We start from the raw sequence: 27,855 nt of genomic DNA on the forward strand, positions 1-27,855 counted from the left end.
TATCAATTCATCTTATTACGATAATTGCTAAACAAGCGGTTACGCAGGTAAAAGGTCATAAGTTGTGTTCATTCACTTACACTAACTCAGTGAAGGTAAAAACCTCCTATGAACAACACCTTCGTTATTTTGTATTTGTTATCTGTAAAAATATTGCGCGCGAAAATATTTTCGATACAGATTACATTTTGATTTAAGATTAAGGAGGTTTTATTCTGTTTTTTTTTTTAAGTATGTGTTAGTGTTTATGGACTAATTATTATATATTTTTTTCTTAGAAGTTTTATATTTTTTCGTTATAAATTCATTGAAAATGAAAATCACAATTGTAATATTCTTGGTAAGTTCATTACTATATTTTTAATAACTTATTTACAATTATACATAAATACAAATTTGTAATATAAATATAAATACAAATTTGTAATTATAATTTAAGCGTGTTCGTTGGTAAAAATACCTATGTTTTATACTATATACATGTAAATGGTAAACTTATGGAAAAAAAATAAAGAAACTTTCTTCTATTCCTAAGTGTGAATATAAAATATAAAATATAAAACATAAAATATAAAACATAAAATATAAAATATAAAATATAAAATATAAAATATAAATATTGTGAATGAGAGCAGACATTTAATCAGATCATAAACTTATATAATTTTTTTTGTCAATTAGACGTAGATTATATTTTAGTACATAAAATTTTTAATCCCCGAAGCACAAAGGTGTTACAAGTTTGACGCCAATGTCTGTGTGTCCTACTGTGCCGTCGTACTTCTCAAACAGATAGACCGATTTCGATACAGTTTTTTACGAGTAAGCGAGTTTCCTAGCTATGTGATCTAGACGGTTCCTAGCTATGTTTGATAAAAATTGATCCAGCAGTTAGAATAATATCAGCTCTTTTCCAAAATTATGTAAGGTACTTTTGAAAAAAAAATTGTATTCATTCATATTTTAATATAATTATTTCCGTACTTAGGGATTTTTTGAATTTTCGCTTTATTTTTTAATTTACAGATTTACTTTTTAGTGTCAGAACTTTATTTTTTAATGTCAGATATTATAATGAAACATCTTTTTCGGATTTTATCGCGGTTTATTAAGTTATTTAAATGCCATCCCGTGACCATGGTTGCGGTAAAGTATCCGAAACGACAGGCATTTAAAAAACTTAATAAACCGCGATAAAATACGAAACAGTTGTTTTGTTATAATGAGTGAAATTTGCGTAAACATTAGAAAACAATATATTGTCACATATTTTTACTTATAACTTCCTTTCTTTGAGTTGTCTTACATTAAACTCTGGAGTAAAATGGAAGAGGCCTTTACTCGAAACTAGAGGTACTTAATAAAGAAAAAATAACTACTGATTTACAAAAAAAAATTTGATTTATTTATTTTTAAGGATAAATTAATGGCTTAATAATAATAATAATAATAAAAACATTTCACAGTAGTTTACACGTATATAATGTATGAGAGAAATGTTTATCTCAATTAGTCCTACAAAAAAGTCCGCGACAGCATATATCTATCTTTTATGAGTAAGCCATTATCTCAAAAACAGTGAACCATAAATACAATAAAAATTGATGATATACTTATTTTAATGTACATTTGGTAGTACAAATTGATTTTTATGTCGCAGAACCGATTTTAATGAATTTTGGTAAAAAGATAGATATTGAGAAGATAATAAGCTACTCGAAGTACTTACTAATCCTGCGCAGCCGAAGCCGCGGGTACCAGCTAGTTTAAAATATATCACTCCTTATATTATTTCCTCCACTGGTTACAAAAGGGGTGGTAAATTTTTAATCGCTTTTTATTTTACACGCTTTTTATTAGCTTCGCCTGTGTTGTATGTAACCGACTCCTTTGAACTTCACTTTGTTCCACTTCAAACGTTCTGAATTCATATAAACCTATCAGAATTAACGAAGACTGATGACAATACACTAATTCGATAAGAGTATTCCTTTTTAATCTATTAAATATATATATATTTTATATACCTATGTTCGTCGTTTATGAACCGATTTTGATAATTCTTTTTTTGTTGGAAAGAAGATATCCCAGGTGTGGTGCCACGATAAGGAAAAAGAAACCAGGATCTGATGATGGAATCCCAGATAAATCAAGGGAAACCCTCGGAAATCGTAGTGACGACAAGTGCGTTTCTTAATTTTTTTCGACTACTTACGTTGTATTACTTGTCGATGTAGTTGAAGTCGGTTTTTCGTTTGCGAGCAAACATAATTATTAGTTTGGTTTATTTATAAGAACGTGTTTTTAGTTTTTATTTTCAAATTATTATTTATTTTCTCATAGAATTGGTATTGCAATTCCAGGTTAAAGCAGGACTTTGACATACAAATCGGGATGACTTTACAAAATGTACTTGTATGTATTCGTGATGAGATGCTAGTCAAAATATTTTCTGGAAATCTTGTATACTACCACTTAAAATATATTATTTAGAGTCATGGGCGTAACCAGAATATAAGGGATGGGGAAAACAAATAAATGCGAAACTCGATAAGTAGGAGAAACTTAAATTCCTTTTAATTACTGACATTTTTACCCGACTGCCAAGGAAGGGTTATGTTTTTCGCGCGTATCTTGTATGTATGTATATTTGTATGTAATATTCTTTACTACCTCATATTTCCAGAACCACTGAACGGATTTACATAATCGAGGTATCGTTAGGTTCGTCTTAGCTGCCCAAGTGTTCTTAGATAGGTGACATTAAAAAAAATCAAACATGGCGGCTGCGTGAAGCCATTGTAGTTAATGAAAAAAATTTTTTTCATTTACTTTCACACTACTACAATAATAACTTGCGGAGATTTTGGCCAGATCTAATTTTTTTAATTCTTTTATTGATATGGGACTTTTGTCCTACAAGGACACGCCAGTCCCGTTGTAACTTTTACAAAATAATCGCAACACGCACTAAAAAAAAAAACTTAAACAAAAATACCTCAATTACTAAAATCTAGTTACATAAATCAACAAGGGATGATTTATAAAAATCAAAAATCATTCTAGCAGATTCTGATAAGGGATCCGATTGAATACTTTGCACTGCCCCGACATCGAACGAACAAAGTTTTAAATTCCTAAACAATACTTGTCTCTGATTCTGCAATTTGACACATTCTACTTAAAGATTCCTTATTAAAATCTATAATATCAACGACTGCCTTTAAGTCAGAATGGGGCAAATGCCTCATTTTGTCCCACCGTGCGTTCGCCTATGTTAAGAGAACTTATCTATAACGATAGTTGTAACAATTGTAAATCGTAATACAAATTTTAGCAGTTAGTTATAAATTAGGAAACTCGCCGTCTCAAAAAGATATGAATATATATACCTACATGCGTTTATTCTTCTCCTACACACCATATGCCCAACAGTGGGATGCCATTATCCCTAAATGTGACATCTCGCGCAAATCTTTGCCACTGGTTGTAAAGTATATGATGTACGGCGAGATTAAAACGATTTTTATTTGAATGCCACAACGGACGGGTCATGGGTTAATTTGACACATAAATTATCTTAAATTTTTATGTTCTTCTAAATTAGTATATTATTAGCAGTCATATTTGTAATAAAGTAACAATATGAGAATTGTAAATTGAATTTTATATATTCCTAAAGTAACATTTATATTTTTGTGTGATTATTATTTTAACACTTTTTTTAACTGTGCTGTGTGGCTACGGCACTAAAGAATTTAGCCACCCCCTCTCTTCCCGTGGGTGTCGTAAGAGGCGACTAAGGGACAACAAGGTTCCACAACCACCTTGGGACTTAAGAAGCCGACGGATGGCGGGATAACCATCCAACTGCTGGCTTTGAAATACACAGGCTGAAGACGGGCAGCAGCGTCTTCGGTGCGACAAAGCCAGTACTGCGGTCACCAACCCGCCTGCCCAGCGTGGTGACTATGGGCAAAACACACAAGTTCACGTTATTTTTGGCGTAAGCTTGTGGAGCCCTATGTCCAGCAGTGGACTGTATAGGCTGTAATGAATTATTTTAACAATATATAATCACAATCACAGCAACCTTTCGCAGTCCACTACTGGACATAGGCCAAAAATGGCGTGAACTCATGTGTTTTGCCCATAGCCACCACGCTGGGCAGGCGGGTCGGTGACCGCAGGGCTGGCTTTGTCGCACCGAAGACGCTGCTGCCCGTCTTCGGCCTGTGTATTTCAAAGCCAGCAGTTGGATGGTAATAATAATATTATATACAATATATAATAATAATATATATTATATAATATCTTCGCCCCGTGGTTTCATCCGCATTAGCTATAGCCTATAGCCCTCGACGGTAAATGGGCTATCGACCACAAAAAGAATTTTTCAATTCGAAGTAGTAGTTTCAGCTTTATAATATGAGTATAGATTTCATTTTGATAAGTGATAGGCGCTTAGGAATTTTGGTAAAGGCACGGTGGGGAGACTCACAAGGACAGACATTTAAATCGGAAGAAAATATTTGTATAAATTTTAATATCCATCCCGAGCGGGAATCGAACCCGCAAACCGTCCGTCCGCTATTTCAGGCAGGACAAAGTCTTCTAATACCGCTAGTTACATAATCATAAAATATAATCTAATATATAAAATTCTCGTGTCGCGGTGTTTGTAATTAAACTCCTTTAAAACGGCTTGACCGATTCTCGTTAAATTTTATGTGCATATTGGGTAGGTCTGAGAATCGAACAACATCTATTTTTCATCCCCCTAAATGTTAAGGGTAGTCCAGCTCTAATTTTTTTTTAATTTTTAGATAAATTATTTATTTTTTATTTTATTATGATTTGGCGTTGAAAATACAATCAACCCTATATTTTCACCCTCCTACCACCAACCCCTATTTTTAAATAGCGTTTAGCGGCAAGACAACGTTTGCCGAGTCAGCTAGTTATAATATAAATTGCACGCGATTTTGCCCATTCTTTATTGTACACCATGAAAAGAAACAAACAAAAATAGTAGCTACAATTAAAGGGAGATGTACAAAGGCGAGCGAGAAAAACGATTTCTTCCAGACAATCTTTGGGTATACCCCTATCCTATAGGACAGGGCATAGAAAGGCATGAATGTTATCATTCTATCTTCTTACCACCAGTGGAGGCTATAATTATGTGTATATATCTATATAAATAAAAATGAATGTTGCTAAGCGCATAACTCGAACGGCTCGAACAATTCGGCTATTTTTTTTTTGTATGTTCCTTAAGACCCAAGGAAGGTTTAAATACTAAAAAAAATTACTATTAGCTTTTGACAAAACTTAGTCTGTCCGGGCAGCTAGTATATAATAAATTTTAAGTACATGAATATTGCAATATCTAATTGAGGACCTCCCATTTCAACTACAGCGACATCGCGTGACACGAGTTCAAATCTGTGCAACAACATCTAAGTTTTCGAGCGTAATCGTTGAATTATTTTGAATTAAAGGAATGTATTGTCTTCGGTCACCAACCCGCCTACCCAGCGTGGTGACTATGGGCAAAACACATGAGTTCACGCCATTTTTGACGCGAACTTGAAGAGGCCTATGTCCAGCAGTGCAGCAGTGTATTAGGCTGAACTGATTGTTATCTTACATTGAATAACAGAGGATTACACTATTCTAGCTGCCGCCTGTGACGTCATTCACGTAGAGATTATTATGAGAGAGAAAATGACCCACTACTTTACCAGACTATAAATCTTTTTACCATATACATACACACAGTCGTCTGTTCCTACTACGGTAAGCAACTTAATGCTTGTGTTTGTAGTTAACAGCCAACTGTTATTGCTAATTTTTTTTGATAAATATATACTTACCTATGTAAACAAAATAAAAATTAAATGAAAATGTATTTTGTTTAGATGTGTTTTTTTCTATATATTTGTAAAAAAAGAATTATAATATACAATTTTTTTCGTTGCGTCCTCAGCTTACACAGCAGGCTTAGGCACGCTTGACTTTGGGAGTAAGCTGGTGAATGCGTGACGAGAGTTGTATATAGTGCTATGTATATATATATATATATATATATAACCCCCTAAGTTTTTTTTTTATTTTTTAGACAAAATTTTTAATTTCTATTTTTTTATGATACAACATTAAAAAATATATACAACCCTAAATTTTCAACCCTCTACCATCAACCCCTATTTTTAATAGCGTTTAGCGGCAAGACAACGATTGCCGGGTCAGCTAGTATATATATATATATATATGGATGGCAATATATGGAGCTAAAGAAGTTTTACTTCAGTCACATAGTCTAAAGCACACTCGTTTCTTATTGTAATTTTATTTAGCGAAGGTAAAACACTAATATATTTTCCATAATTTACATACTATAACATTATATATTCATCAATGCTTTCGCAAGCGAACATTAGCATATTCATATTTTATGCTGGTTGTTTTAATTTGACATTTTTCGTATTTTTATATATAAATATTATTAGCTAATATTTGAACCGCACAAGGTTTTTTACGAGTCCTTTCTACGTTATTTATTACTAGCGACCCGCCCCGGCTTCGCACGGGTGCAATGCTGATACTAAATATACTACAGAATATTCTTTGACGATTAGCAGGAAAGTGGACATAGGGTGCCAATCAAACCACCAATTGCAAATTCATGCGACGTTTCGATCCTTTATTGGACCATCATCAGGCATCTATAAAATATAAAATCATTGAAGAAAGCTGTATACATAAACCAATCCACAACAACAAACAAACAAAAAGAAACCAAATCCTCAGTACCTTTACATACGGTAGTCAAAAGACATCTCCCCGTCAAAGTTCTTTAAGTAAGATTCTAAATTCCAAACATTATATACTATTTTTTTAAGTTATATTCTAAACTTTAATCTCTAAATTTTGAAAATTTAAACTACAACATTTGAATTTATTAGGTAACAATATGCACACTTTTAAGTTATTAAGTTTTTAATTTTACAATTTCAAGGCATCAAATTCTCCGAACTTGACTATTGAACTGCATCTAAAACATCAATCATATATGTACACACAAAAAACCATCAAAGACTGACAATATCCACATAACGATCAACAACCAACATTTTATATTACCTTTACATATGTTAATTAAATTTATAATTTTTTTCCCCCTATTTTGGTTCTTTTAATTTATATTATTTCTACCCACATGTATTTTTCTTCAATTTTATATATTAATTTTTATTATTCATTATTTAAATTGTTAAGATTTACAAAATATTAGTCATTTCTTATCAAATAATAACATCAAACAAAATTATGGAGAAAAAGTTGTAAAACATATTAAGGTTTGGGCCTTGGCCCATGGGTATGATGTAAGTGGTAATATTTGGCATTTTGATAATTATTTGCATGTAACATCTGTGTTCAATCAGACATAACGAGGGGTTTTTTGACAGTTGTGACATCCATGTGGAGTGACGTGTTTTTCGACCGTTAACAAAAAAATTAAAATTAAAAAACTAATTGGAGGATGTAATTTAATAATCACAAATATGTATTGATGCGACTATATGTGAGTAAAAGCCTGTATTATAATGATTATAGTTCATAATCCGTATTTAGTACACTTGTAGTGGGTAGTTTGTTTCTTGTACAATGTAACGTGTTCGGCTATGGCTTATGTATAATTTGTTGTTTTAGACATGAAAATACAAGAGGTTGGAGAACAAAATGTAAATTTAAAGAGCAATAACTACAAAATAGAAATATTAATGTAAATTTTGTAACTAGCCAATTTTAAATGACTTAATTTTAATGACAATTTGATAAGAAATGACTAATATTTTGTAAATCTTAACAATTTAAATAATGAATAATAAAAATTAATATATAAAATTGAAGAAAAATACATGTGGGTAGAAATAATATAAATTAAAAGAACCAAAATAGGGGGAAAAAAATTATAAATTTAATTAACATATGTAAAGGTAATATAAAATGTTGGTTGTTGATCGTTATGTGGATATTGTCAGTCTTTGATGGTTTTTTGTGTGTACATATATGATTGATGTTTTAGATGCAGTTCAATAGTCAAGTTCGGAGAATTTGATGCCTTGAAATTGTAAAATTAAAAACTTAATAACTTAAAAGTGTGCATATTGTTACCTAATAAATTCAAATGTTGTAGTTTAAATTTTCAAAATTTAGAGATTAAAGTTTAGAATATAACTTAAAAAAATAGTATATAATGTTTGGAATTTAGAATCTTACTTAAAGAACTTTGACGGGGAGATGTCTTTTGACTACCGTATGTAAAGGTACTGAGGATTTGGTTTCTTTTTGTTTGTTTGTTGTTGTGGATTGGTTTATGTATACAGCTTTCTTCAATGATTTTATATTTTATAGATGCCTGATGATGGTCCAATAAAGGATCGAAACGTCGCATGAATTTGCAATTGGTGGTTTGATTGGCACCCTATGTCCACTTTCCTGCTAATCGTCAAAGAATATTTATAATAAATGGACACAACGATAGATAATACTACAGAATGTCTTTATTTATAGTGTGAAGCTAGCTTATAGCATTAACATAATAACAACAACATTCAAATATGCGTCGTTAGATTACGCGTTTTTACAGAATGCGTTGAAGAAATAAAGGTTCACTGCTCGTTTCCCGTAGGTGATAGCGTGATAATATGTAGCCTATATGTTGACCCGACTTCTTAATAATATTCGTGCCAAATTTGAAGTAAATCCACGTAGCACTTTTTGAGTTCATCCCGGACATACATACAGACAAACAGACAAATAGACAAACAGACAAAAATTCTAAAAACCATATTTTGGCTTCGGTATCGATTGTAGATCACACCCCAAGTATTCTTTTAAAAAATATTCAATGTACAGTTTTGACTTTCCTACCATTTTATTATATGTATAGATTACTAGTGTAGTGTAGTGTAGTGTATTAGTAGTGGTCGCCCAGTGGTCGAAATTCGACCATAATTAATTTAAATGATAGGTTTGAACATTATTACGGTTCTATTGTCAAAGACTGTACTTCTATAATAACAAAATAGTATACATGTATACGTGTGTATGTCAAATACAGGATAGTGTATGTTATATTTTTTTTTGCTTTAATATATTTTTATGGATAATTTAAAAACAATATTATCATTCTGCGCTCTATATAAACTATAAGTGTTCGAAATAAATGTTACAAATTAAACCTTAGCTATTAAATACCTTTTAATATAAATTTTGAATGACAATCTCAAAGTTAAATTTCTTAAACGATATTTTCAGAAGATTATCAAATCATGAATCCGTGTTTAAAGTGCTAAATTGACGTAAGTCAATCTAATAATATCAAGTTCAAACATCTCCTTTATAAACCCATGCATATACTTATATTAGTTTCTAAGCTAATTAACAAACAAGTAGGGGAAGGTCAGTCTAAAGGTCACGATGAGACTTCCGCCTCTGCGTTCCATTCACTGGAATAATACCATCGTACTTACTTTGCAATTGACATTTCAATCAATAGGTATCATTGCAAAACTATGTACCGTCGGTCAAGAAAGTGGTGTACCACTCTAAGGTTGAATGCCGCTTGGAGATTCACAGGTGATAAAGATCAGTTTCGCTTGCAGATCGATCTGACAACTTCTATTGCCGTCTTTATCTGATCATTGATAACAATATAATTTTTATACCTAATAGAGTTTAAAATGTCATGTATAATAATGACGTGTGAATACTTATCAATTCGATTTACGTCATTATTGTATGTCTCTTTCAGTAATATATTTTAACAACGAACCTTGTTGTAATTTTCGATGACCAGGAAACTAAATCAAAACTGGTACACCCCTTTCTTGGCCGACCGTACCTATAGTTCCATATAAGTAGGTCGTAGGTTTAAATCTGTGTTAGTACCAAATAACTGAGGTGAGAACACAGTTAAATAATACTGCTTTCAAGCAGTGTTGTGTTCCTGTGGTGAGTAAGGTGACCAGAGCTCGTGGAGGGGATCGGGTTCGGCAACACGCTTGCGATGCTTCTGGTGTTGCAGGCGTCTATAATCTACGGTAATCGCTTAACATCACACAAGCCGTACGCTTGTCTACCGACCTAGTTGTATAAAATAAAAAAAAACTATATGCAAAAAAAAATACTGGTCAGATAAAAAAAGTTTAAGAGACTTTAATAGACAATACTGTTTGCGTCGGACCACGTTCTAGCTTTAGTAGGCAGTCACAGGACTGTCGATCTGGAGTCTAAAGTAAGTTGTAAGTAGGAGAAGCGTAATGTATGATGTTTGACAAATAACATAAGCATACTAGATCGTTCAATAAGTCCCGAGACTAACCTGGAAATGGCGCATATATTAAAAACTCTATTTGATTTTTAAAAAGTACTGGCTATCAATACAAGAATATGTGTCAAATTTTTAAAAATGGAACAATAAAATTATTGATTTTGAAACATTTAAGTGACGCTATGGTTGTAATTTCGATACAATGGAAAAAAACGAGTTTCGCGTGTTGATAAAACATTGTTTTTTAATGGGAAAAAATACCGTTGAAGCACAGCAATGGCTTATAAAATGTTATGCAGGATCAGCTCCCTCTAAAGCAACCATTTGTCGGTGGTATGCCGACTTCGGACACGCGGTCGCATGGACACCAATGATGGGGAACGCTCAGGTCGTCCAAATGAAGCAGTGACTCAACAAAATATTAACCAAGTCCTCAAAATCGTATTGGAAGATCGGAAGGTAAAAGTGCGAGAGATAGCCGAGATAGTGAAGATTTCAGCTGGTAGTGTTTTCACTATTTTACATAAAAATTTGGCCATGAAAAAGCTTTTTTCTAAGTGGGTGCCGCGTTTGCTTACAACTAATCAAAAGGAACAACGTATCAATGATTCAGAGCGATGTTTGGCGCTAAAAGCTAAAAAGGATTTTTTACGTCGGTATGTAACAATGGATGAAACCTGGATATACCATTTCACTCCGGAATCCAATCGGCAGGCAGCGGAGTCGAGAGCGGCTGGTGAAAGCCGCCCGAAGCGTCCAAAGACTCAGAAATCGGCCGGTAAGGTTATGGCGTCTATATTTTGGGATGCGCATGGAATACTTTTCATCGACTACCTTGAAAAGGGGCAAAATATAAATAGTGACTATTACATGTGCTTATTGGAGCGATTGAAGTACGAAATTGGAGATAAACGGCCTCATATGAACAAAAAGAAAGTGGTGTTTCACCAGGACAACGCGCCTTGTCACAAGTCCGTGAGAACGATGGCCAAAATTAACGAATTGGGCTTCGAATTGCTTCCTCATCCCCCTTATTCGCCAGACTTGGCCCCCAGCGATTACTGGCTGTTTGCAGACCTCAAAAAAATGCTTCAGGGTAAGAAATTTGATTCAAATAGTGAAGTTATCGCAGCACCGGAGGCTTATTTTGAAGCCAAAGACAAATCGTTCTACACACATGGGACAGAAAAGTTAGAAAAGCGTTGGAGGGACTGTATCGCTCTTGGAGGAGACTATGTTGATGAATAAAAATTAATTTTATAAAAAAGACCTTTTTTTAGTACTTAGTCTCGGGACTTATTGAACCACGTGTTATATTGTTATCATTTACATCTGATAGCAATCGTTACTTATAGTATATCCGCCAACCCGCATTGGAGCAGCGTGGTGGATTAAGCGCTTATCCTTTTCCTACATGGGGAAAGAGGCCTATGTGTGGGATATTACAGGCTGAAGCGATAATCAGTTTAGAGCCTGTGGATGTGTATTTTAAATAAATAAATTTAAAAAATGTCTAATGAATTTAAAGAAATGTCTGGGTTTATTTATTTATTTATTTGGTACACTAACGATTGTTACAATGCTACTTACATCTACGGTATAATATTAATTTATTTGCGCTAATTGCACAACCAGTTACAGGTATACTCCACATGCTTTTTATATTATTATACATAAGAAAATTTCTTACAAACTAAATTATGTGCTAAACACCAAGACTAATAATAATAATAAAAAAGATTAATTTCAATGAAACTATGAATCAAGGGTTGTATTTAATACATGATCGCCTCTTTCAAAAGTCAATCAATTGCCTTTAAATACGAAAAATTGACTACCAGTGATAAGAATTGCCGGCTATAAATATTTCAATTATGATATATATGTAAATGTAGCAATATATATAAATTTGTAGCTATCAAATAAACAAGTGGAAGTGCCTGGTCACCTGTGTCGCGGGATCAATGGCCGCTGGTGCTGGCGTGTCCTGGAGCGGAGTATGAGACTACCTGTGGTCCGCTGGACCAACGATGTATGTAAGACTGTCGGTGGAGGCTAGATGAGGATTGCGGAAAACAGAGATGTTTGGCGGGAACTTGGGGAGGTCTATGTGCAGCAGTGGCCTGCGATACTCTCAGTAGTAAATGTGTAGTTAAGCGTAAACTCGAGAACAATACGACCAATTATAGCCTATTTCTGAAAAACTTTTCTAACACTTTGTAAAAGGTTTTACATAATGAGAAACGAAGAAAATCGCACATCAAATTGGAAAACTTAAAAAAAAACGTAACAATTATTTAATCTTCTGTGTGCTAGTGGCTACGGCACCAAAGAATATAGCTACCCCCTCTCTTCCCGTGAGTGTCGTAAGAGGCGACTAAGGGAGAACAAGGTTCCTACCACCACCCTTACCCGTACCACCTTGGAACTTAAGAAGTCGACCAATGGCGGGATAACTATCTAACCGCTAGCTTTGAAACACACAGGCCGAAGACGGGCAGCAGCGTCTTAGGTGCGATAAAGCCAGCAATGCGGTCACCAACCCGCCTGCCCAGCGTGGTGACTATGGGCAACACACATGAGTTCACGCATTTTTGGCACGAACTTGTGGAGGCCTATGTCCAGCAGTGGACTGAAATAGGTTCGAATGATGATGATGCTGATTTAATCTTCACAACACAGGACCATATATAAATAAAAATTAAAACACTAAAAATTTTTTCTTTAAAACCGGTAACCCGCTCCGGCTTCGCACGGGTGCAATGCTGATACTAAATAGGTACACTACAGAATGTATTAAATTAACCTTAATATCGACTAAAGTACAAACGTACAATTTCTAAAAAAAACACTTTAGTAAAAGATTTGACTTTAGTATTCAAATACTATCATACAATTTCGATTATATATATTTTTAATTTATCATATCGTAGTTATAAGTACGAATTACATTGTGCTGAAAAGCACGTTTTTATTAAATATCAATTGTTACTTTCCTCGCTAGAGAGCTCCGATAAACTCGTGCGATAGCTGCCAGTCGTTGCTATAGGGCGATGCGCGGTTACCATTATGTCCCTGCATTTAAAATCTGTAATATCTTCGAAAATATTCATTTAAATTACATACTCTAAAGGGCCATAGTGTTCTGTATTAAATATACAAAGTATTTAAGGTACTTAATTGGATAAGAATATTGTTTAAAATTGCTTCGTAAATAAGCCATTATTTCTCGTAAAAAGTAAAGGATAAAAATTATTAATGTGGGTTATCCATAAGAGATAGACATATACTATTGAGGGCTTTTTTGTAGACCTTTTTAAGGTATATAATACTGTGCTATATTATTTTGATCGATCTCGTAAGGTTCAGCCAGCGTTTGCAGTGTAAGCGCAAAAAATGTGTTTAATGTGTACATTAGAAACCTCTAAAATTATCAGTGTCCCTTTACAATATTATGCATGTATTATACATACAAACCTTCCTCTAGAATCACTCTATTTACCAAAGAAAACCGCATCAAAATCTGTTGCGTAATTTTAAAGATCTAAGCATACAGACAGCTGGAAGTGATTTTGTTTTATACTATGTAGTGATTCAATAAAATAAATTTATACTATCAACATTATAACGTCATTATTATTTATTACTTACTCGTATTTTCTTAGTTTAATAATATTTACAAACTTAAATCAATCAGTTCAAGTTATTTAATTTCCTTGTTTATCTACATCATGGTTGTAAAATAGATTCTAGAAAAAATATATTAAATAACCTAAAAATTAAAATACGGCCCAAATTAATTATTCCACGGAGCCAAAGTCGGGGCAAAAGCTAGTAACATAATTTACAAAACACACAAGTATAAATACTATTACAAAATAAATAATCTCTTACACGGTCATAAATCAATTTTAGAAATGAAACGATGTATTCAAAACATCGTCAATTTACCTCAAAATCATCTAATCGTTACCTAACCCAAATATAATAAACTAGCTGTACCCCGCGAGCGTTGCTACGCTTTTTTATCATGCTTTTATTAGCTGTTATTTTACGCTATTTTTTATATTAGCTTTCATTGGGTTGTATGTATGTATGTAATGGAATCTTTGAGCATAATTTTCACCAATTTCCAGAAGTTTGATCAAACTTTGCACACGTATCAAGGACCGATGACAATGCAATAATTCAATAACAGTTTCCCAATATCCTTATTAGGACCGCCAGGATTAATAAATTCTTTCGTGGATCCCTGTAAGGAAGTAAGAGAGATAAAGCTGGTGCTTGATTTATTAAATGTAATAATTATTCTACTTGCAACTATCTACGTGCGGAGAGTTATAAAAACATAGTAAAAAGTTAAGAAAATATAGTAAAATGCACCCCACGTTTTTCACTCTGAATTGAATTATTCTCTTAATAACTTAAATTTTATTATAATTTGATTTTGAAGTAATTAATTATGATTGATTGTTCGATCTTCTACTACTGTAATATAAACTCGTTGTAATTAAAAATTATTTTCTACTATTTAGTTCGATTAGCTATAAAAGCGTGTTTTTTTAGTTTTTTTAAGCTATAATTTAGTTTTGGTCGTACCAACTCAGAAATTTTTGTGGGCTCATGCACAACACTTTGCTGAAGATCATGACATGATCAAATGCATAAATTACGATTCTATAAAGGACATACAGACAAACATTATTTTTTATATATAGATAAGAATATTCTTTATATATTCTCACAGAAAGAACCATTGATCAATAATAAAATATTAAATCAATTATGGTTTGATTACTACGCGGTAAAGGCTATTTTGAAATAGGCGTTTTACATAAGTTTTTTAAACGCCTAAGGCAAACTACTACTCAAAGTGTCTTAAAGTAGTTTTGGAAAAAAAATAAGTGTATATTCTTAATTATTTATTCGTCTGTATGAAAAGAAAAAGTACATACATACCCGACTAGGTCAGGAAAAAAGGTCAGGCTCAACCAGATCATGTATCTGGACCGGATCAGGGTAGAATGAGGCATGCCAGATCCGGCAAGCTCCATCAGGGCCAGGTCTGGTCCAGACAAAGATAGTCTGATGTAAAATATAATCAAGTATGGTAAGGCATACTGGATCAGGATCCAGTCCGGTCCAGATCAGGATAGCCTGAAAGAAATTACGCGAACTGAGCCTGAATCTCGCTATTAATTTTTTTAAACGCACGTAGTATATATACAGTTATCAGGACAGTCTGGCAGGGAGTCCATTTCTACACAGTGGAGCAGTCGTAATTTATAGTTAATTAGTAGTTAATTAGTAGAAGTTAATAAATAAAAGTTAATTAATAATAATAATTATTTAATAACATAAAAATAAATAAATTAATTAATATTTAAAGTAAAAACATAAATAAATAATACATTGGAAAAAATAAATGAAAATAAATATCATAATAATTATGTTAAGTAACATATTTATAATATCAATTCTCTTTTTTTTTGTCAAACAATTTTTCGAAGAATATACATTCGTGTTTTTCAAAAGGACCGGACCGAACCGGCTGATTAAGATGAGATGAGATTTCCTGATCTGGACCCGATCAGGAAATCTCATCTCATCCTGATCAGGTCCAGACCAATCATCTGCGTTACATGCCTTATCTAGTCCTGATTAGGCATGTCTGGTCCGGTCCTTCTAAGGACGACGAAAAAATTTCTACTCGGGTACATACAAAGTAAATTTCATATAATTCGTTCGTGAATATTTTTAAAAAACATTACAAAAACTAATCTAGTTAATTGAACTATACTGGCTAATTTAAAGGTGGTATTTAATTGCAAATCAAAAAATGGTCAGTTTGTCACAAGGAACAAATGCCAATTCTAAGCAAAAAATACTGATTGCACTGAAATCTATACATATAATAAAATGGTAGGAAAGTCAAAACTGTACATTGAATATTTTTTTAAAGAATACTTGGGGTGTGATCTACAATCGATACCGCAGCCAAAAATATAGTTTTTTGAATTTTTGTCTGTTTGTCTGTATGTATATCCGGGATAAACTCAAAAAGTACTGCATAGATTTACTTCAATTTTGGCACGAATATCATTAAGAATGATCGAATACCCTGTTGACACAATTTGCAGTGACTTCTTTCCGCTGGATATGATATGTGATATAGATTTCGATAAAATGCAAATTCGTCATGACAATGAAACAAACACATAGATGCATAGGAGAGAATGAAATAGAATACTTACTGCTCAAAACGTGTTTTGCATGGCGCTTACGACCTTTTTCACGAGACCTGAAAGCTCCCGGGTCGGATTGGGGGTAGGCGGCAACGCACTTGCGATGCTTCTGGTGTTGCTGGCGTCTATAAGCTACGGTAATCGCTTACCATCAGGTGAGCCGTACGTTTGTTTGCCGACCTAGTGACATAAAAAAAGATCGTAATCATCGTCGTTTTTCAGAACGTGTGTGAATTGCACACACATATACTATATATGTTACATCAGAACTTTTCACTGGGTGTATCGATTTTGATGATTCTTAGATATATTTTATTTGAAAGCAGGTGCTTGTTGTGCTTGTCGTATAGTTTCATTAAAATTTAACCAAGATTCAGATCTTAAACAAGTTTTTCAATTATCTCTAATGATATTGTATTGTTATATAATTATCGGGTTTTTTTTGTTGGAAGCAAAAACAATTATTATTTATTTAAATGTGATTTTACCGCTCTGTCTGTAGCCGTCCTACGTTTTTATAATGAACTCAGCGACACATTGAATAGATCTTGAGTTACGACTCAACTGTCATTGGAAGCTTTACTTGTGTCAGAATTATATTTGCTATTTTAAAAAAGATTTTGAAAAGGTCAAACTTTTGTTTTTGCAATGTTCGTTTTTTGTTTTGTGATAAATGATTTATTAAAAAAATATTTTAAAAGATTCCATATTTAATTATGCGGTAATGACAAAATATAAAAGATTAAAATGTATTTATCTACTTAATTGTTAGAGATTTATTTAATAATAATTATTATTTTAAGTAATAGTTTTTTAACGAGACAGTAGGATATTTTATTTATTAGATTTATGCTTATTATGAAATTACATTCTCCGTTATCAATTTTGTTGCTACTCTTGTTGTCGATTTTTTTCTATATACTCAATTCACTACGATAGTAGTTGAACTTTTTTTATTTACTCAATCCTTTGGTATATCACTTTAATCTATAAAGAAACATCTATGTATAAATTTTAATCGCTTTAACTATAGGAAGATTTTATGTAATTGTACCTTTGACCATTAATAAGAAAACATATTTTAAAAATTTAAAAAAAAATCATTAAGTGATAATATATTAATACTGACATATTAGGTACTTCGTGTGAGTTTATTGGCTATGTACTTATTTGTAAAAAAGAAAAAAAATATATATAATTTTTTTTTAAATATATATATAAAATAATATATGAGCTGATGACAAATACTAGAACGATAAACATTAGAACCAATAAAAATATCTGCTTCAAATTGGAATCAAACCCACGACTGTTGCTTAACGATAATTAGTTGACAGCTCCATAACGTTTCTATTAATATTAATGTGATGTATGGCTCTTCAACATGTCAATTGGGTACATGTCTGACCCTGTCAGTTTTGACAGCGAATGTGAGGTTAACCTAACCTAAGGTCAGATGACATTTATTTAATGTTTCTTGCAACTGTCCTAAGGTGAATGGCGTCTTTATTGAAGGCATATATATATTCGCGTTAAGAAAATTGTTTTTATTCTAAAAAAAAGTGTGTGTGTACTTATGTACGCACGTAAGAAGTTATACTTCATTGTCTAGCTAACTTCACGTTGCTAACTTCTTCTTCGTTAACTAGCTAACTTCAGGGTGTCGGTTTTTTATGACGGTGTGCGCGCGCTTCGTGAAACCTTACTCTCATCATTTTTCCCTAACCCGCCAAGAGAAGTATGACTTCAAAAATCGACTTCAGCTACATCTACAAGTGTAGTACAATACATATTATTAGGTATAACTTAAAAATTACTCGTCAGATCTGAATCAAATTTGAATTTGGAAACATGACAAACAGCAACTTTCAAATACAAAAGAATCACCAAATTGATAAAATCGGTTCACCCAGTGAAAAGTTATGAGGTAACAAATAAAAAATGTGTGTGTCAGCTCCGACGCACGACTGGAGACCGACCTTTGCAACCTGTGACTTCAATTATAATTTCATATCAGCATTCTTAAATTTTCTTAATAGATTATATTATTGTACTAGCTGCCCGGACAGACTTCGTTCTGTCAAAAGTAAATAGTGTTTTTTTTGTATTAAAACCTTTCGTGGGCCTTAATGGGCTACACTCGAATTCAGATTTCACCCCTACTAAATACACATGAGAATTGAGAGCGCTTGGTTGTTTATCGTGCGAATTATATGTATTTTCCCACAAACATTATCAATAGTTATTTTTAAAAAACGCAACATATAAAATGTTCTTCATACTTATTTCAATTACCATGCTTAATCTCAAGTCCATAACTTCTATATTGAGATATTAAGGTTTTAATACAAAAATAGAGGTAATTTTGCGATTTTTTGTATCGAGAAAATTTTATGAAATCGCGTTTTCGAAACATATGAAAGATAGTTTATGTCCTGAACTTTACCATACATAAATTTCAAACTTAAATATTTAGTAGTTTGGAAGATATGGATATCCTGCCGAGTGGAAAATAAGCAATTTGAGGTAGCATACACTCATAAGGAACATACAAAAAAAAAAAAAAATTGCCGAATTCGTCGAGCCATTCTCTATGCGCTTAGCAACATTCATTTTTATTTATATAGATTTGTCGTACAATATCTGAATTATCTATTTATCTATCTACAATATCTGAAATCTCTTGTATCAACAAGCATAGATCAGTATTGTCTCATTAGAATAAGTTCATTGCAATTTTATAATAATTACATGTAATAAATGTACTAAAAAGTCTTGGTTATTTTTTTAAAAGTAAGAATTGCAAAAATATTTTTGTGTTGGATAGTTCATTTACGGTGGAAGGCTATAATTATACTACTTATAATACTAGCCATCTTGTCCGTCCATATGTTCTTACATGATAAGTAATCACCAACATATCATATACTAAAACTTTCTCTAAAACTCGCTGCATCTTATGGTATAAGTATTATTCCGATCGGTTCAGTAGTTTTCGCAGTATAACCAAACAAATAAACCGGTTTTCCATTTATTAGTATAGGTTTTAGTATGTTTTCCTCGAATTAACGCGGGTGAAACCGCGGTGCACAGTTAGTTATTGTAATAAAATATATTGACTGACATTATCTATCATCGAATTTTTTTTAGTTTTACGTGTTTATTTTAGTTGTAAAAAATATAAGGCTGCGTTCACAGTCACGACAATTTATATATATATATATATATATATATATATATATATATATATATATTTATTATTTGACTTTATTTGTCTTCAACAAGCGTACGGCTCACCTGATGGTACGCGAATACCGTAGCTTATAGACGTCTGCAACACCAGAAGCATCGCAAACGCGTTGTCGACCCCAGGAGCTGTGGTCACCTTAATCTCCAACAAGGAACATAACACTCTTGAAAACTGTGAAAACTTAGCATTGATTTTTTGTAAGGTCGAGGTACTACCCCAGTTAAACTGCTCCATATTTTGAGCAGGAAATTTCCTGCTGTGAGTGTGTGAGGTAAGCGATTACCGTAGCCTATATACATACCTGCAACACTACGCGCATCACAGAGTTGGTTGTATATTTTGTAGACTGATGTATTTTGTTACAATGTACGATAAATAGTATGTAATAATTTAGATACTTAGTAAGACAGTGTAATATTACCACTGGAGTCCTTTAATTATAATAAATAATAATTGATAATTGCACAGTAAGACATATGACAAAAAAAAAATAATTATTTTAAATTATTATTATCAATAAATATTATGTATAATTAATATATAAATAGTATAATTATATTTTTATTCTAAATATTTTTAGATTGTTCACGCTAATTTTGCGACTGTTCTATAAGTTTCCTGTGGCAGGACTACTGGAAGAGATTCCATTATGGGATAAGTAGTGCCTTTATACCAGCATTGTTTATAAGAGCTATTTCCTTTTGCTATCCTAGTGTATATAAATTGTTAAATAAATAAATAAATAAAATATTTTAAAAAGAGTTCAAACGAAAAATACTAACAGTCTAAACCTTACATAAGATCATCATTAAATATATTTTTTATTCAAACAAGCCATTAAAGTCATGTAAAGCATTATAAAATATATTATTTTATGAAGTTGAATGTGTATTTTTTATTTAAAGTATTTACTTACCGGAAGGTAAATATTTTAAATACCGCTTCTGTTAAACATAGGCGCAGTAGCTAAAATTAATGCCATATATGTATGTAAGAAGTAATTATGGTATGAAACGGATGTACAATATCGTCTCAATGATATATTAATTATTGTCTGGCTGTTTGTCTTTTTTCGTTTCAAGATTATATTTATGACTAGCAGTTCTCGCGGCTTCGTCCGCGTGGAATAGTAACTTTACATGTTCAACGTGATTTTTTAAATTGGCATAACTTTTTTATTTATGAACCGATTGATATGAAACAAACATTAAATGTTAAGTGAAGCTTACCACAGTATTATAGTGAAATAGTCTGGCGCCTAAAACATCGACGGTCTGCAGGTTCGATTCCCGCTCGGGATAGATGTTGCTATTTCTACAAATGTTTCTTTCCGGTTTGGATTTCTGTCCTTTTAGGTTTCTCAACCGTGCCTCGGAGAGCACGTTAAGACCCGGTTGTTATCATAAAAACCTGATATCAATCGTAACTCATAGTAGGAATATATATCCGTCAACCCGCAAAAGACCGCCTATGCCTAGCAATGCGATGTTCCAGTCTGAATCAATTGATCTATCGACATTCAAAAATAAATTTTGTTAAGCTTTTTGAAATGAAACTATTTGAATGTAAATTCGATCTACAATTGGCCAATTTTATTCTATACTTATCTTTTGACGTAGCTATTGCTGTTTCGTAACGCTTACAAACAGACGGAAAGTGTTACATGTTTATAAATGTATTTTTCACATAGTTTAGAATCAATATGCCGTGCCCTTATACGGGGCCTATTGCTTCATCACACACTATTTATATTACTGAGTTCATGTGTCATTATAATATCTTTATACTGATTTCAAAATCGAAGGAGATTCTCAATTTGTCTGTACTTTTATTAACCAAGTTCCGAAAAAGGAGGAGGTTCTCAATTCAACTGTATTTTTTTATGTATGTGACATCAGAACTTTTGACTGGGTGGACAAATTTTTTTTTATCGAAAGGTGGTGTGTGTTATTTGGTCCCATTTAAATTTATTTGAGATCTAACAATAACTTTTCGAGTTATATCTAATAATGCGTTTTTACTTGACGCTTTTTTCGTCGATCTACGTTGTATTATACCGCATAGCTTTCTACTGGATGTACCGATTTTGATAATTCTTTTCTTGTTGGAAAGGGGATATCCCTAGTTTGGTACCATGATAAGGAAACTAGGACCTGATGATGGGATCCCAGAGATATAGAGGGAAACTTTCGAAAATCCGCAATAACTTTTTACTGGGCGTACCGATTTTGATAATTTTTAATTTAATCAAAAGCTGGTGTTTATCATGTGGTCACATATAAATTTTATCGATATCTGATAACCACTTTTTGAGTAATCTTTGATAACGCGTAGTTACTTGACTATTTTTTCGTCGATCTACGTCGTATTACTTGTCGATGTAATTGAAGTCGGTTTTTTTTCCTTTGTGAGCAAACACAATTATTATGTAATCGATGCGATTTAATTTAAGCCGATGCTTATTATGTTACATTAAAATTTCATCGAGATCTGATTACAACTTTTGGAGTAATCTTTGATAATGCGTATTTACTTGACAATTTTTTCATTTACCTACGTTGTATTACTTGTCGATATAATTGAAGTCGGTTTTTCTTCGTTTGCCTGCAAACACAATTATTTCAATTAAATTTGATCATAATTTGAGGAGTACATTTGAGTTATTAGTAGTACCTATGCGTATTTAATTGACTGTGCTATTGACTATATATGTTGAATGACTTGTCGATGTTTTTGAACTCGTTTTTTTTTCATTTGCAAGCAAACATAATTATTGCTAGATTGTGTATTTATTCAAAGCTATAGTTGACACGGCGTTCCCACCGCCAAATATTTCTTCTTTCCCATAGAATCTCTTTAGTTAAATTATGCCACGCTGGCTGGCTGTCATTAAAGTTTAAATTAAGAGCGATGAAACGATGTCACGCGGAATGTTGTAAAGTTTATTTTCGTACCACTTGCTCAAAAAAGTGACATTCTATGCAACAAAAAGCGAACATAACAATAGTCATTTTTAATCTGTTAAGAACAGGGAACGAAAATTGTACTGAATTTCATTCATCCTCTAGGGGGAGAATGTGATTTAAATTTGGAATACTTACCGAAATTTATACTGAACTACATCTGTGTTTACACCATTGAGTTTGTATATAATACATCTTTTTGAAAAAGGAATACGCATTTATTATGCAGTTATGATTATTAAATAAAAATGTAACTCTATCAATAATTGGACCAATGTTTCGCATGTTAACTTTTAGTTTTAATTATCATTATTTTTAATAAATGCTTATCTCATATTATTATTGTGTTAATTTTTTCGCAAATGGTACGAAAAGTAGAGTATTTTCCTCAGTGATAAAGCTGTCTTAGTCTTGGGTGAAATTAAATCCCTCGCTACACTCAGGACTCGTCTTAAATCCCTCGCTTCGCTCGTGATTTAAGTTTTTAACACCCTCGCTACGCTCGGGAGTAAACCTCGACTCCTTCGTTACGCTCGCGATTTAAATCGTCACCCGTGACGGAAGACACTGCGTTATCCCCTTGGTTAATAATCTACTATTAGTTATTTATAACTAGCTGCCCGGACAGACTTTCTGTCAAAAGTTTATAGTAAAAATTATTATTTTATTTAATATTAAAACCTTCCGTGGGCCTTAAGGATCGTACAAAAAAAAAATAGCCGAATTGGTCGAGCCATTCTCGAGTTATGCGCTTAGCAATTAGTACAATTTGTGAACATAAGTAGAATAATAAACTTTACATCTCTCATATTCGATAAGTAGGTTCTTATTACCTCCAAATGGAGCTTGTAGGTGACTAATTAGCGCTCTAGGATAATAATGTAGCTAGAAAAGCCCTAGGGCGGTAAGTAATAAAAAAAAAACACTTCTTTCTTTCAAAAAGTTCGCGTATCTAACCATCATACTGGCAATAGACATCATGCATTCAGCCCAATGACCAGAGGTCGCTTTGCTATTCAGCCTTGTCTTCGTGTGAGTATAATACTCATCAATTTTAAATATCGAACGGCGAAGCTCAATTTCTACTATACATCTATAATATAAAAATGAGTCGCTGAATGTGTTGCTAAGCGCAAAACTCGAGAACGGTTGGACCGATTTCGCTAATTCTTTTTTTAAAATATTCCTTGAAGTACGAGGATGGTTCTTACGGAGAGAAAAATTCTAAAAAAAAAAAATTAAATTTTCTGAAAAGGTCTAAAAACAACACTTTTCTATACTCCCATACAAAAGATTTGTGATAATACTTAAAAGTCACTGTTAGGCGATACGAAGTTCGCCGGGTCAGCTATTTTACTATAAATTTCAACAAATAAAATGTTTTATTCTTGTAATGCCAGTTTTTTTCTACTTCACAATCGAGATGTAAAACAGAATAGTAAGATCAGGTGTAAGCATCAATTGCACCCTCGAACTATAGGCGCACGAGCGCAGCGAGGAAATATCTCGGGCTGCAATTTTATTGATGCCTTACAGCCCTAGGCTACTAATCTACTATTAAATGACGTTTCATTAATTTCAGAGCAACGTAAGTTTGTTTATTTGTAGTAACCTATAGCCTTCCTCAATAAATGGGCTATCTAATACTGAAAGAATTTTTCAAATCGGACCAGTAATTCCCGAAATTAGCACGTTCAAACAAACAAACAAACAAACTCTTCAGCTTAATATTAGTATAGACATGTTCTTATAATAACGAAAACAAATCAAAGGTACAGTTGTTCAGAATTGACGCGTGTAGATTCATTTGGATATCGTAAATTTTATCTGCTGGGTACGCTTATACTTCAGACACCTTTATCAATAACTAGTCAAAGAGACCTTTAGTGAAACATCATAACTTAAATAATAATAATACAAATCTTATAAATAATCTTTAAATTAATTATTTAATCTTAATATGTAAATAATGTATTAACTCATCACATCTTTATTTACCGTTGTGATCGGTAAATGATTTACGCTTACCTGTTTTATTTGTTTTATATATTAAACTAGTTGTGCCTCGCAGTTTCACACGTGTTGATTTGAGAAAAAAAAATAGCCTTTCTCGGTAAATGGGCTATCCAACAAAAACGGATTTTATGATTCGAACCTCTATTTTCTGAGATTAGTGCGTATATACAAACAAACAAACAAACTTTTCTGCTTTATAATATTAGTATAGATATGAGAATGCGGAAGATATTAAACGTAATAATTCTAGAATTACACGGCCGATACAAGAATACATATTTGGGTTGTCTGGAAGAAATGGCTAACTAGCCATAAGACCGCCTCTTGTACTACACATTCTTAAGTTGTCTGTATTATTATTATTTTGTATTTGCATATTGTGGTGTACAATAAAGAGTAAATAAATAAATAAATAAATAAATATTTGTTTAATTAATTTATTTCGATAAATTTTATGATGTAGTGGATAGTCACCTTAACACCAGAGGTCGCGGGTTCTATGAGATATCTCTGTTGGGACAGATATTTGTATTTGTATACTAAAATAAAAATAATAAATATTCCCTAAATTTCAAAATTTAATATTTGCTGTGTGGTTATGGCATTAAGAATATAACCACCCCCTCTCTTGCCATGGGTGTCGTAAGAGGCGACTAAGGGACAACACAGTTCCACTGCCACCTTGGAACTTAAAAAGCCGACCGATGGCGGGATAACCATCTAAATGCTGGGTTTGAAATGCACAGAAGCCGGGCAGCAGCGTCTTCGGTGCGACAAAGCCAATCCTGCGGTCACCAACCCGCCAGCGTGGTGACTATGGGCAAAACACATGAGTTTACACCATTTTTGGCGCGAACTTGTGGAGGCCTATGTCCAGCAGTGGACTGTATTAGGCTAAAGTGATGGTGATGATGAGTGATGATATTTCAATATTTCCTATACCTCTACAAAACAATTAACGTTGTAAGCCCCCGAAAAAATATAAATTTAAATATGAAAAGTGATGGCATTAGCTTAAAACCATATATATTTTATCCACCATCCCGCAGTAGAGCAGCATGGTGAATTAAGCTTATATATGGAAAAAGAGGCCTTTGCGCAACAGCGGGATGTTATAGGCTGACTTAATTATACTTATTATATTATAAATGTTTCAGTAAAATAGGCCCTGAATGCTCAGATAGCCTGTTTTATATCCTCCAGATAAACTATCAATCAATAGGTTATGCGCTAGATTCACTTTACCAGGAAGTGGTGCCACTGTTTAGTGGACTACATCATTAAATTAAATATTGTATAATTCATATTTAGTCAATAAAATGTATTATTATGAAGTTAAATTTGTTTTAGTTGTCTACCATCGTACTGGCATCTTGTCAAAGAAACGACGCCATTTTGAGGAATGATTTTGACGGACCTCACGCTGATGGCTCCTACAAATGGGCGATACAGACTGGTATTTTTTTTTCATTAGAAATCGCATACAGAAAATTCTCTTTTATCATATTTAAATACAACATTTTCTAAATATCAATACAGCAGATTTCAAATAATTAATCAGTTAAATTAGGCTTGTTAATATTCTAAATAGAATTAAAAATTTAATTTAGAAGGTACCCCTTGTTTTTTATTTTATTTATTAAGATTCACCAATGGAAAGTATATTTGTTCCTATGCGGTTTCTTCCGCATAATTTGAAGAAAAAAAAAAAACGTAAGAAAATATTATTTAGTCTATAACCTTCTTCGATAAATAGGCTATCTAACACAAAAAAAAAAACAATTCAAACCAGCAGTTCCTGAGATTATCGAGTTAAGAAAAAAGACAGAATCTTTATAATATTAATAACAACTAATAATAACTAAAAACTGATCTACGACTATGACCAAATACTGCATATTCTTTTTCAGAAGGTGGTATTTATCACGAGCAGCGAGGCTCGGTGCAGGCGAACCCTGAACCCAGTCTCCTGGTGGAGGGGCAGTACCAGTACACCGCGCCAGATGGACAGGTGAATCACCTATTTTATGCTCTATGTATCTAATGCTTTTGATACTACGGAACTTATTGCTATTATAATATGTAGGCGTATAACTTTCACACGGCTCCAAAAAAGAATTATCCTTCTTTTACTTTTGTTCGTTTACATCAAAACAAGGTTTATTTAAAACTGACTAATTAACTGAGGTAGGGCACAGCAGGAATTTCCTGCTCAAAATATGGAGCAGCCCGACTGGGGTAGTACCTCGACCTTACAGAAGATCACAGCAAAATAATACTGTTTTCAAGCAGTATTGTGTTCCTGTTGGTGAGTAAGGTGACCAGAGCTCCTGGGGGGATTGGGGATTGGGTCGGCAAAGCGCTTGCGATGCTTCTGGTGTTGCAGGCGTCTATAAGCTACGGTAATCGCTTACCATCAGGTGAGCCGTACGCTTGTTTGCCGACCTAGTGATATAAAAAAAAAGAAAATAAAATTTTAATCGATAAATTCATAAAAAAATGCAACGGTAAATAGCTGCTTAGCTATACAATAACCTAAAATTATTATTTTATAATAATGTAATTTTCCAGGTGATCAACTTGCTGTACAAGGCAGACGAGAACGGCTTCCATCCGGTGGGAGAACACCTGCCCACGCCACCCCCCATCCCCCCTCAAATACAGCGCGCCCTGGACTATTTAGCGTCGTTACCACCAAGAGATTATAACTAGTGACTAAAGATTGATTAAAATGTTATATATTAAATAAGTCATTTTATTTGTGTGCTAGATATTCCGTTTGGTTTACCGGTGTTTCTATGGATATTCATTAGAAATAAATTAAAGTTTACATGTATTATTTAAGTCTTAACATAAAAATTACCTATATCTTACCTAATATCAAGAGCATTTTTTGGTAAATATTTTGGGAATTAACACAGACAACATTAGGAATTATTGGATAAGGTTAAAGTGATTAGATTTTTTTATACCGCTGCAGTGCCAAACAAGCTTTCAGAACTCATGACAATACGCGGTTACAGACGATAGACGCCT

The 27,855-nt window shown here is 32.9% G+C and overlaps 1 protein-coding gene and 1 long non-coding RNA gene across 2 annotated transcripts; both read left to right on the forward strand.

Moving 5' to 3' along the window:
* The first annotated feature begins 76 nt into the window (after positions 1–76).
* Positions 77–27,566, forward strand: LOC123666745 (endocuticle structural glycoprotein ABD-4-like). Its single transcript, XM_045600800.1, has 4 exons — positions 77–340; positions 26,170–26,275; positions 26,730–26,830; positions 27,391–27,566. Exons 1-4 carry the CDS (start codon positions 314–316, stop codon positions 27,529–27,531), a joined length of 375 nt encoding a protein of 124 aa, XP_045456756.1. The 5' UTR covers positions 77–313; the 3' UTR covers positions 27,532–27,566.
* Positions 7,401–7,774, forward strand: LOC123666746. The gene is made up of 2 exons (XR_006745321.1): positions 7,401–7,591; positions 7,720–7,774. It is a non-coding gene; the product is annotated as an uncharacterized LOC123666746 (long non-coding RNA).
* Positions 27,567–27,855: the final 289 nt, after the last annotated feature.

Source organism: Melitaea cinxia, chromosome 27 (genome assembly GCF_905220565.1).
Source record: "Melitaea cinxia chromosome 27, ilMelCinx1.1, whole genome shotgun sequence".
In the NCBI taxonomy this organism is placed as follows: domain Eukaryota; kingdom Metazoa; phylum Arthropoda; class Insecta; order Lepidoptera; family Nymphalidae; genus Melitaea; species Melitaea cinxia.